This window comes from Helobdella robusta (assembly GCF_000326865.2).
Source record: "Helobdella robusta unplaced genomic scaffold HELROscaffold_6, whole genome shotgun sequence".
In the NCBI taxonomy this organism is placed as follows: domain Eukaryota; kingdom Metazoa; phylum Annelida; class Clitellata; order Rhynchobdellida; family Glossiphoniidae; genus Helobdella; species Helobdella robusta.
The window spans coordinates 3,082,361-3,094,902 of record NW_008705330.1 but is presented as its reverse complement, the minus strand read 5'-3'; the positions used below and the strand labels follow the sequence as shown (position 1 = coordinate 3,094,902).

The window sequence follows — 12,542 nt, the reverse complement described above, 5'->3', positions numbered from 1 at the left end:
TTTTATTAGTAAGAAATTTGGAGACAAAAAAAGTTTAGATCAAAAATGACGGGGAGAAAAGATTAGAAGATAGCAAATTCTGATGGAAAGTTACGTCGGGAGCATGTATAGAAGATATAGTTATTTTAAAATTTGTTAAAAATTCAGTGTTGAGCTTAGAAAAAATGGATGGAAAAATTAGAAGCTCTGGTTTTATCAGATATACATCATAATAAGCTTCAGCGGAAAAAAGTATAAGGCGTGCATTTATTGTGCAAAAGTCCATTCTGATGATAATTATAATTGCATCCAGTTCGTCAATCATGGATTAGATAAAGTTCTATAAACTATGCACAAATTTCAGATTAACAAAATATTTGAACGCATGTTCACTTTAGTATCAAGTGACAATAAAAATATGCAAGAGGTTATAACTAAAAAATTAGAATTAACCAAACACAGATAAGAAATTTATTGTAAAACATATATTAAAATATCAGGATAATATAAATTTCCATATTTTAACAAGCCCATCGTCACTACATGATGCCATTTGCAAGTTATTGCACGGGTTCCAGGAAACTGAATTAACATCTTGTGAATGAGCTCCTGATAAGGGCAAAACAAGACTTAGCTCATCATTTGATTCCTCGTACACATTTATCTTATTGTCTCCACCAGCAGTTGCAATAAAGTTGCTTTTCGACCTGTTTTGTTGGAATAAAACCAAGTTAAAAAAAATAGTATCAACAAGTAGAAACAACACCGATTCAACCTTAAAAAGAAAGGATAGTGACAGGAAATTAATATTTCAATTACAAACAAATATTTATAGCTAATGACATATATATGGTGATAGTTTGAAGTGCTGAAACGTTTAAACTAGAGCTTAAAATACTTGTCATCCGGCAGATTATTATAAGTAAAATTTAATTTTAACTCTTTGTAGATTAAAAAGAAAACAAAAAAATTCATCATATGTAACGTACAAAAATACACTAAAAAACTAATTGAATTGAAAGTTAATTTTAAACACAAATAAGCACACTAATATGGCAACAATGGGTTGTTAAATTACTCACCAAGAAACGTCATAAATAGGACAGTCATTTTGATGCTGGTATGAATTAATCTTCACGTAATTGTGGTACTTGTCTGCCAATCAGTGTTTTTAGTATATATTTATTAGTTTACAAATTTTAAATTATCATATTTTAAAAAATTGATAAAATATTCAGAAAAATAATACTTAGAATTTTTGTATTTAGCATCATGGATTTTGGCGTGCAACATGGAGGAAATCCGAGCAAATCTCTTATATTGTCAAGCTCAATCATTTCGGCATACTTGGCCGCAGCGTCGGCTTAAGCTTTTTAGACATGTTGGAAAAAAACTAGTGATCACGTCTCAAAATATAACTACAGGCAAGCAAGAAGCTTAAAAACACACTTAAGAAAGCGAGGGCTATGCTTCCAAATCGCAGATTGGTAACTTAAATCATGTATCCCAAGTAAAAAAAAATAAAACTAAATATATGTGGCTTGGTAGTCAGCGCAAATTGCAAAATATAAATGATCTCAAAGGACAAGTTGTTGATCTCCGTCAACGATCCTTTCATCAGCTTCATAAAATAAAAGCAATCAGACGTTATCTCTCAGAAAAGTCTACAAGAACTCAAGTGAGCAGCCTTTTTATACACAGATTGATTACTGCAATTCCATTCTGTACAGTGTGAAAAATGTCAACTGGCATCCATTCAATCGGTTCTGAGGTCTGCCTATAGACTAATTTCTCGAGTCTCTAAATTTGACAGCATCAATCAATCAATCTTCGTTTAGCGTCCAAAGACCCGGTTGTTACGAGGTAGGATGTTGTTTTCTTTGCCATCAATTTTTTGCGCCAAATTAGACGATCAGTTGTATCCATTTCATATAAATTTAAAGCTTTCATGTCTTGCTCGATTGTTTGCGACCAGGACTTCTTTGGACGGCCTTTGGGACGTGTGCCAGGTACTTCAACATCTGCAAGAGAAGTTATGGCACTGTTTCCACTTCGTTTGACATGACCAAACCACCTCAGACGGTGTTGCCGACATTCGTCCTTTATATCATCTAAACCAGCACGACGCAAGATTTCGGTAGATTTGATGTGGTCCTTCAGACTAATTCGTTGCATCCATCGGAGCATTTTCATGTCGGTTCGTTGAAGTTGTTGTTCCAGTTTGGTTGTCATTGGCCATGTTTCTGCACCATATAACAACACCGGACGTATCACAGATTTATAAAGTCTTGATCGTAGTGGTAGTGGGATGTCACGCCGCATCAATATAGAGGCAAGAAGATGCCATTTATTCCAGGCTGCAGGTATGCGTGCTCAAACGGCAGCTTCAGCTGTTCCAGTACAATCCAGAACATCCCCTAGATATTGAAACGATGTGACTTTCTCTATTTTAATGGCTTCAAAAACAGTGCTATTTCGAATTTGTTGTTGTGGATTGATGCAAGCAGAACAAACAAAATTGGACATCTTAGATAAACTACCAATTATTTTTGAACAACGTTTGTGACACACTGGTTACACTGCTGACACTTGATTGAATTGTTACCTACACCAGCTTTAAAAACTGAACAGGGCCATCGTCAAGTAGCTGTGGATTGGATGGGTTCACCAGTGTTCATTGCTTTGGTTTTGCTGATGTTGACTTTGAATCCATGATCGGCGAGTCTGGTGTTCCAATCTTCAAACATCTGTGCTGCATTCTGCTCAGACGTGGCTGTTAAAACGATATCATCAGCATATACTAGATTCCAAATGTCACCAGTGCGTATCGGTTTTGTGATTTCTTCCATCACAGTTATAAATAACAGTGGACTGAGAATCGAGCCTTGGTGAACTCCAACGCCGATTTCAAATCATCTGTGTTTCCAACCGTTGTGCTGACGAGAGTCTTAGTATTCGTATACATTTCCATCTGATTGCTTCACGGGGAACTCGATCAAAAGCTTTTTCAAGGTCTACAAAAATGTGTGATAGTTGTTGATCATTTTGATAAATTTGACCGCATCATGGTAAAAATCTGTCTAGCCGGAAAGGCACCGGACAACTTGAAAGATATGTTAGATTCAGCTTCGAATGTTCCTGAAAGAAATTGACTGGGATTGGCAAAACACGGAGATCTTGTTTTCCCTCCGTTCAAAACATCTCATTTTGGTGCAAGAAGGTTTCCTGTTGCAGCAGCCGAGACTTGGAACTCATTGCCCCTTGACCTAAAAGTTGACACTAACATCAGTCGTGAGGTGTTTGGAAGCCGGTTGAAGCACAATTACCCCCTCTGAACATAACCCAATAAAGGCGCTATACAAATCTACAATAAAATACAATACAAAGAAAGCAAAGTATGCATTTCAAAACAAGAGACGAAACGCTTAAATATACATAACCCGGAAAAAAGCGAAGCCTATGTACTAAAAACGTAGAGAAAAAGGTTAAAACATGACAATTATTGTTGATTATCCTTTAAGCTTGGTGCTTTTTTACCTCTTTCAGAGGAGGCAGCGTCAGTTGCTGAATAACGGTGCACCAATTTATCAAAAAAATAAATACAAGTCAAAAGCCAAAAAGCAGATGAGAAGGAGTTGAAGGCGTTAAGGGTTCAACTGAAACACCGGTGAAGTTGATGCATACATATCATTCATACATATGAATCCAATCATCCACAATTATAATAAAATTAGTGTAAGTTGCTTCTTTTATTGTTTATAAACATAATTTTATTACCAATTTTTGACAATTTACTTTTTTTATATCATGAGAGTTAATTTGTAAAAGATTGAACAAAATTAGTTTTGTTTTGGATTGATTAAATTAGAAATTGAATTTTTTTGGTCAAGGGGCGCTAATAAGAAATTTGCCCAGGTTGAATTATATAGTCGCTACAACACTGGGCCACCCTAAGTAAATTTTATAAAAATCGTACACAAGAAATATATAGTAATACATTACATCTATTTAGTATTACATATTGAGTCAGTTAAAGACCGGAGGCACGTAACGACATTTTAATCGATAATTTTATAGTTGAGAAAATTTTTTAACATTTTGTCATAAACTAAGCAAATACTTATTCTAATCCAAAAAACGACGGTGATAGGGTTTCAAAAACATTAAACCAAATTTATCGTAGCTATTTTAACGGTCGGTGATCACACTCTATTATCAGTGTTAACATAATTATATACATTTAATTACATATTTATACTATAGATATACATAACTAGTAGTTATATATATCTACGATTTACACAAACCATTTTAATTTTTCTTTCTTTGGTGGCTTAGTACATTTTCAAAACGCGCTCGACCAGCACCCGACCTAATCCCTATGAACAGCACAGCGTGAGCCAAACTTCCGAACAATTTCCGATTAGTATGCACTTTCAGATAACGTAATTGATCCAGTAGAAAAATTAATTTTTAGACATCTTAACAAATAACTGTCGTATAGTAAATAAGTTTAACCAGGAATTTTCTTCCAAAGTATAAGGGACTTGTCATCACTGCAAGTCAATACCTTGTCTCCATTCACATCAAATGAAATTCCCCAAACAGTTGATGAGTGGCCATCTAATATAAAAAATATTCAAAGAAACAAAATAGTATTATTAATTATTTTATTAAACGATAAAGATATTAATATTAGGTAAAATTTTTTTTAGTCTTCATTATTGCATCTCTGACATACACAGAACCACTTATAATGTTACACATATATTATCTATAATCTTTTTATGTTCTTCATATTTTCATCCATTGATTTGAAGCAGCCATCTTCGCCACAAAAGCTTTTATCCTTTTCACACGACGTACACATGTATTTATGTGCACGCGCAAGCACCGCATCATATACGCTGAGTATATGATAGCCACTGAGATGTTTGACTCAGCAGGCGTTTGAACCACCGAGCCATCTCGCCGACCAACAATTATTCAAAATTATTTGTTGAACTGATGCACATTACAAATTTTTGTTACATAAATAAAAAAATTGCCAAAATCGGATTTAGAAAAAATACCAAGTAAAAAGATACAGTTCCACTCTCCGTCAAGATCTGAAGCATATATCTTTATAGTGTTGTCATAACTTATAGAAAACAACACCTTAAATTTAATAATTTTCAAAAAAATAATGATTAACATTAACAACAACTAATTAGAAATTTTCAAAAATTGTTTCATATTTTAAAACTTATGAGAAAGGCAGCATAGCTACGGAGGACAGTTTGTCTTTAAAACGCCATCACCAAAATAATAAATAATTAATTAAGGTTTTAAAGACAAATGAAGAATTCTGTTACAGCAAAAAACATATAGGGGTCAAAATAACGAGAGACTTGGTGGTTTTTTTTAAATGTACTTTTTCAAAATTTCATAATGCTAACAATACCCGACAGACAGGCTTTCATGACAAATTGAAAAAAATTCACAACAGGAGTTTGCTCGGAAATAATATGTAATGAAGAAAAACTGCAAAACAAGATTGGGATGCAAAACTACCAAAGCAAGTATATAAAATTTGAGCACGATAGTAAAGAAGCAAAAAGAACAATACTCAAAATAAATGGCTTCAGTACAAAGGTGCAGAAATTACTCACCCACTTTAAAAAGAAAACATGTCAACATGCTCAAGAGGCCGCGTACTACATCAAATAGAGAACCTAAAAAAACTAAAGACAACAGAAACGCATATTTATATAAAAGTTAAGGTAGTCGATTTAAAAAAATAATTTAGTAACCAAAAAAATAAAAAAGTACTGAAAATAGATAAGTGTGGAGACATGTTTATTTAGAAAAAAAACTGGTGATTACAGAGTGGATGAAGAAATGCAGAATAGTATATCAAAATATTTTAATAAATAAATAAATAAACCAATATAATTTACAATATGAGCTGTTGAACACTAACATCTTCTAAAGGATGCCACTTGACTTTTTTGACATCTTGTGTGTGATTGTGAAGTACTGCAACACATTCAAATTCGTTTGTTTCTAGAGAAGCTGATCATGAAGTAATCATAGCAAAGCACGTTAACGACAAATAATAAACCACAAACTAAAATTAACAAGCAATGATTATGGTTTTTTTTCTAGAAAATGATGTTACAAAATCGTATCCCAAGCAGCTTTCAACTTTATTTGTGCAATATCAAATAAAATCTAGTTTTTATCATGATTCCTAGAGAGAAATAATACATTTCATTTCAATAGGTTAAAGAGAAATTTACATTTTAACAGAATGTTAATATTCAAGGTAGTAATAAATTAAAAACACTCTTCGTTTGTAATAGTTGCAAATTTTTTAATTAATTAATTTATTTTTAAATTTCCATGACAGCTAAGATAAGAACTGTGTTGAAACAACTGCATAGATGATTTGAAGTGCTGTCCCATGTTAATAAAGCCATGAGCAACCATCCAGCATTCACTGGAAAAAAGCAGTGCTTTGTTACATCAGTGTGTGTTGGTCAGTTTGGATTCTCTACATACAGTTTGTGGTGGTGTGATTGTTTATAATTTTGTGATGTCAGCTATGTAATATTTGGCTTTTATGCCATTTTATTCAACTTGTAAGCCGCTTATGGACGCCAACGTAATTTAAATCCAAAGACACAAAAATAAATCTAAATCATCAGAACTATTATTATTATACAGAATAATGAGTCTGAAAAGTGAAAACAGTTAAAATTCAACCGACATACAAAAACGGTTTTAGAGTTCTAAAGGTTGATTTAAAACTTTTCAAACAATATTCTTCTAAATAAAAGATAAAAAAACAAAATTAATGAAGCAAAAATAACAAACATTTGCAAGATAATACAAGATAAGATATGCATCAATACAACAACACACGTTTAGACGGCATTTTCCCCGAGATCGGGGGTTGCCGTTTGGCTACCTATGATGAAACCGAAATACCCCTCGACGCCATCCACATCTGTCACTCGCCTCAGTATCACGCAAACCCGCTTTCACCCTGTCCTTCTCCACCTGCTCTCTCCATCCCAATAGCGGACGACCCCTTCCTACCACTCCTTCAACCTCGAACTCCAACGCTCGCCTAATCCCGACCCTTTCATCCCTTCTCAACACATGTCCATACCACCGCAATCTCGATCTCCTTATCAATGTCACAATGTCCTCATTCAGTCCCATCATTGACATAGCTCTGTACTACTCCTCCTATCCTTCACTTTAACCCCACACATCATCCTCACCATAGCTCTTTCAGCCCTCTGCAGTACACTTTCCTCCTCTCTCCTCAACACCCAAGTTTCACCACCATATACCATCGCTGCTCTCACACATGCTTATATACCCTCCCTTTCATCTTCACTGACCATTTCTTTCCACACAATACCCCACCCAGTTCCCTAAATTTCATCCATCCCACACGAACTCTAGCCGTAACTGCGCTCAAACATCCTCCATCCGCATTCAACTTATTCCCTAAGTAAACAAAGCTTTCCACTCTTTCAATACCACCACTCAACCCCGTCCTTGCGTCCGTCCTATTAATCACACCATGAACACATTTCTTACATTTGAACGTCCTTTCCACCTTTTTCAGTGCCCCCCTCACACCACTACATCTCTTATGCACCCATTTCTGATATCCTATACACAATACCGAGTTAGCCTTCACTTTCCTGTCACATACCCCACAGGGGTCTATTTTACTTATCACTCGCTCCCCACCTTCCCCACTCACCATTACCTTCGTCTTATCAATATTAACTTTTAACCCTTTCTTTTCAATAACACTTTTCCATCTGTCAAATTTTAACTGCAATTCTTCCATGCTATCAGCCATCAAGACTAAATCATCTGCATACAAAATCTCAAATAACAACCCCTCCATTATGTTTCCACACACAACATCCATCACAATTGCAAACAGAAACGGTGATAACACTGATCCTTGATGCACTCCTACCTTAACACTAAAAGCGTCCGACATCCCCCTTCTAACCCTCACCTTTGTCTTTGCCCCTTCATACAGCTGCATCACAGCTTTAACAAGTCTCTCATTCACTCCTTTCTTCCTCAACGCCCATTCAATGACCTTCCTCGGTACTCGATCAAAAGCCTTTTCTAGATCCACAAAAACACATGTACAATCTTCGTTTCTTCTTTCTATAATTCTCCTGCAACATTCTCACCATGAACAACGCATCCACCGTTCCCCTACCAGGCATAAACCCACACTGCATTTCATTAACTGTCACCATACCTCTCAACCTCCTCTCAAGCACCCTCTCCACTACCTTCATTCTGTGCTCTAGTAATTTCACACCCCTATATGACCCACGACCTCTCACATCTCCTTTGCCCTTATACAACGGCACCAACACACTGTGTCGCCAATCCTCAGGTATAGCCTTCCTATACTCAGACTCCGCTTCCTCCGTCATGTCCCTTCTCCATACCCTAAACCTCTCCTACTTGACTTCCAAAACCCTTCTTATATCTTCATCCCACCACCACGTCTCACCATGCCTACACTTTCCTTTCGTCCATCCACATACTTTATCTGCCGTAGCCAACACACAGTCCCTGTATCTCTCCCTAACATCTCCATCCTTACCACTCTCCCAATTTTCAGCCACCTTCACTTCAAATGCCTTCCTCACCTCTGCATCCTGCAACTTCCATGTCTTTCTCTTTGCCACAAACTTATCCTTCTTCCTCCTCCCCATTTCTTTTGATGTCACATCCATCACAACCATACTATGCTGCAACATACCAGGTATCATCTTCACATTCTTCACATACTTCCTATGTTTGGCCCTTACCAATATATAGTCTATCATATAGTATATCATCGATCTATGTAAGATATGCATCAATAACAAAATAATAACAAAGAAACAAAGATTTTAATTAAATTAATGACAAGACCTTCCCAGATCCAGACAGATTTGTCTCTGGAGCAGGTACTGAGGAATAGGCCACTTATAGACCAGTCAATGCACTTCACCTCACTTTCGTGTCCTTCAAGGGTGGCAACAAGTTCAAAGTTTTTTGAGGAATTCCAAATACAAGAAGTACCGTCAAAACTGCAACTTGCCAGAAAATTTCCACAAGGTGACCATGAAATACATCGAATGGTGCGAGTGTGAGGAGTTGCTATTTTTATAGAACACCATTTTAAATCTGGGGGAAAAAAAATTTAGATAAATTTAAATAATTAAATAATTATAAAAACAAAAACATTTTCAAGGAAGTACTCAACTAAGAAGCTGTTGATACATATGCATCAGAAAAATAGTAAATATTGAACTTTTAACATAAACATGTTTGTTTTAGTTTTAGGTAAAAAATTTTTTATTGACTTGAAAATTTTTTTTATATTTTTACTACATAATATTTTTTAAATAAAATTCAGATTTTTTTTTTGTAAATTCCAAAAATTAAAAGAATGAATGATACACATCATTAAGAACAAGTACACAATGTTTTGGGAAGAGGTCGGTCAAAATATTGGTTAAAATGTTTTAAATAATTGTAAAGTTTGGCAACAGAAAAAAGGCTTTAATGCTGCTTGAGAGCCTTACACATACTCCGGTTTTTGTTGAGGCTCGCCTGTGCACACCTGGTTTTTCTAAACACGTTCGAACCATATCCAAATGTGTATTCAGAATTTTCAAAAAATTAGAATTGACACAAGCAGAGCTCATTGCACATGCAGACTGGCTGAATGACACACTGAAAACTAAATCATGTTTAGGGCATTTTACATTAGTTTACTTAAATAAATCACATATAGTGTTGAAATTATAAAGATAATGTTGACAAAATTTTTTGGTGAACCATGAAATTACATATCTAAGTTAACCTTCGTTGCTCCATAAATAGATTTGTCTATCTTCTCCACACGAAGCTAATATGTTTCCCTTGGGACTCCATGCTAAACACCAGACTTTGTTTTGATGCCCGTCCAAAATTGAACAACATTCTAATGCCAATGGCATTTTCAATAAAAATATCTGTTTATGTGAAACAAAATGCAATTTATAATTTCAATAATTTGTCATAGTTAAACAATTCTGTCCATATAAATTCAATTGAATAAGTTATATGGATTTTTAATACTTGAAAATTACATTGTAATAAATGAGTGTCTTTTACATACTAAAAAAGTTGGAAAAAATGTTCGCTTACTTTAAACTTTTTCACCTAACTCATTAAAAATTTTTTCAGCTTATGATTAACATCAAAACTTTAAATCTGTGTCAGAAATACAATTATTGATGAAAATCACAACATGTTCAGCGTTAGTTAACTTCCAATTTAACTTTTCAATTTTTCTAACAGTTGATTATAAATCATTTTCAAGTTTCTTTAGTTCAAAATCAAAATTTTTGTTTATTTTATGCATGATAGAACAGAAAAGCTTTTTTTGGTATTTCTATACCATCATTGGTGTTCAAATTGATATGTTGTGTTTGGGCCCAGATTCTCAAATATATATATACTGTGCCTCTACTCTACATTGTTGATTCCTTGTTTCTTTCTTTGTTTTGACAAATTTATAAAAATTAGCAGTGATCCAACTGCTAAACTTAAGGCAAAGTTGAATGAGATCATCAAAAGAATTAATGTTTGAAAAGAAATGTTAGAAAAGAAGTGTTAGAAAAATGCTATTCTTTTTTTCATTTATATTATATTTATCAAATGCACATTGTTTTTATTTATATTTTATCAAATGCAGATCTTCCACTATAAAAAAATCCATTTTACCTTCATTTTTTTAATCTCACTAAAATACTGAAATATAATGCATAGACTAGCCTTCAAAAAAATATTATTTTATGTATTTATGATGTATTTAGATAAGATATTAATTCGATTATTTGAAGCTTTCTATTAAGTTGAAAATCTGCATTTTACTTTAATTTAATAATTAATTTAAATTTAATATGACTAAATCAGTTAATAATTTGGATCAAAACTTTAAATTTTATTTAGGAGGCTTAGTTTACTTTTTTACACTGATACTCTATGGTGAAAAACCCTAATTAAATTTATTTTTCAAGTGTCAGTGTCAGGTTTGTTTTAATTAGACTAGCTAGGCTAGACTAGAAGACTAATGTAGAAAAGGTATGTAGGTAATTTAAAATCTTAAATTATGTAAGTACTACTACTATTATTGTCATATATCTGAAAAATAAACTAAAAGATAAACACATAAAATAGTCATAAAGTCATAAACAGTGTAGGTTATATATCAGATACATATCGGTAAGGTAAATTAAATTAGGTTTGTTTTGTTTACTAATACATTTTATTAATATTTACTTTACCATTTAATTTACTAACTGAACATTTTTTACCCATGGGCAGACTAAAACTAACTAAACGTTTTATAATTAAACTAAAAATACTAACACAAAATATGAAAACACAATAGAGATGTGTGGGCCCTGTTGTTAATTAAATTAAGGAATAGAATAGGTTAATTAATAGTTAATACGGCTTCTACCTCTCCACTCTCATCTACTTTTTTACTTCACTGGACCCTGTTTTATAACATTTAAGATCACTTTTAAAATGTAAATAATACAGTGTTGCGTTAGTATTTTGATAAATTATTTTTGCATTGCACGAGTTTTTCGGGTTATCAAAGTTGCATGTGCTGATCGAGATTTAATGGTACGTCTTTTGGTATGCGTTGAGACGTCAATATAGCGAAGTTGTCGTAATCGTAATACCTAAATACGAGTGCTGACGCGTGCAGTGAACCAACTCGCCAAAAAATACAGAAAAATCAAAAAACAAATAAATATATATTAGATAGAATTAGCATAAACGGTGTCAACAGAATTGAACTGAATATAAATATGTGAACCTATAAGAACGTACGCCAAAACCAAAATGATGATAAAAAATCTTTAAATAATAAACGAAACTAATTTTGATTCAGCAAGCAAAATGGATTAACTGTACAGATATACAGATCAAGTACAAGTTAGAAAGTAGATGGCCAGATAAACTTGGAGTCAACGTAGTAACAATTTTTTTTATTATTCTTTAAAAATCAGGATCTGACAGCAGTACCGCCGAGAGGGGGGGGCAAGGGGGGCAAATGCCCAGGGGCCCGGCGATATTTAGGGGCCCGGCGATATTGAAGAGCCCGGCGATTTTTAAGGGTCTGTCGATTTGCAGGGGCCCGAGCTGTTCTCGTCAATCAATTCATGAAAATATTTTCACGGCAATAAAATGGATATTATTGTCTAGTTTTTTTAAACTGAACTTCAATCAAAATTACAATCAAATTAAACCTCAAATATCTGTAGGTTGCAGTGTTTGGTTTTATTTTATTTTGTATCCGTTCGAGTATTAAGTAACACAAAAACGGCTTTTTTCTCTCTCAGTAACACTTTCTTACGTAACAAAAATATTTTCTGCAATAAAATCATAATCTGTACAAACCCTTTCTATTAATCAATCAATCAATCAATCAATTATTTATATTTATATAGCGCAGTTTATTATAAACTGTTTAT

The 12,542-nt window shown here is 33.7% G+C and overlaps 1 protein-coding gene across 1 annotated transcript; it reads right to left on the bottom strand.

The window, feature by feature from the left end:
• Positions 1-475: 475 nt before the first annotated feature.
• Positions 476-11,525, bottom strand: HELRODRAFT_186550 (hypothetical protein; the record flags this gene model as incomplete). Its single annotated transcript, XM_009029242.1, has 8 exons — positions 11,425-11,525; positions 9,872-10,022; positions 8,935-9,189; positions 5,942-6,033; positions 5,052-5,136; positions 4,498-4,602; positions 1,062-1,134; positions 476-686 (listed from the first exon to the last, which is right to left on the bottom strand). Exons 2-8 carry the CDS (start codon positions 10,005-10,007, stop codon positions 476-478), a joined length of 957 nt encoding a protein of 318 aa, XP_009027490.1. The 5' UTR covers positions 10,008-10,022; positions 11,425-11,525.
• Between the last annotated feature and the right edge of the window lie 1,017 nt (positions 11,526-12,542).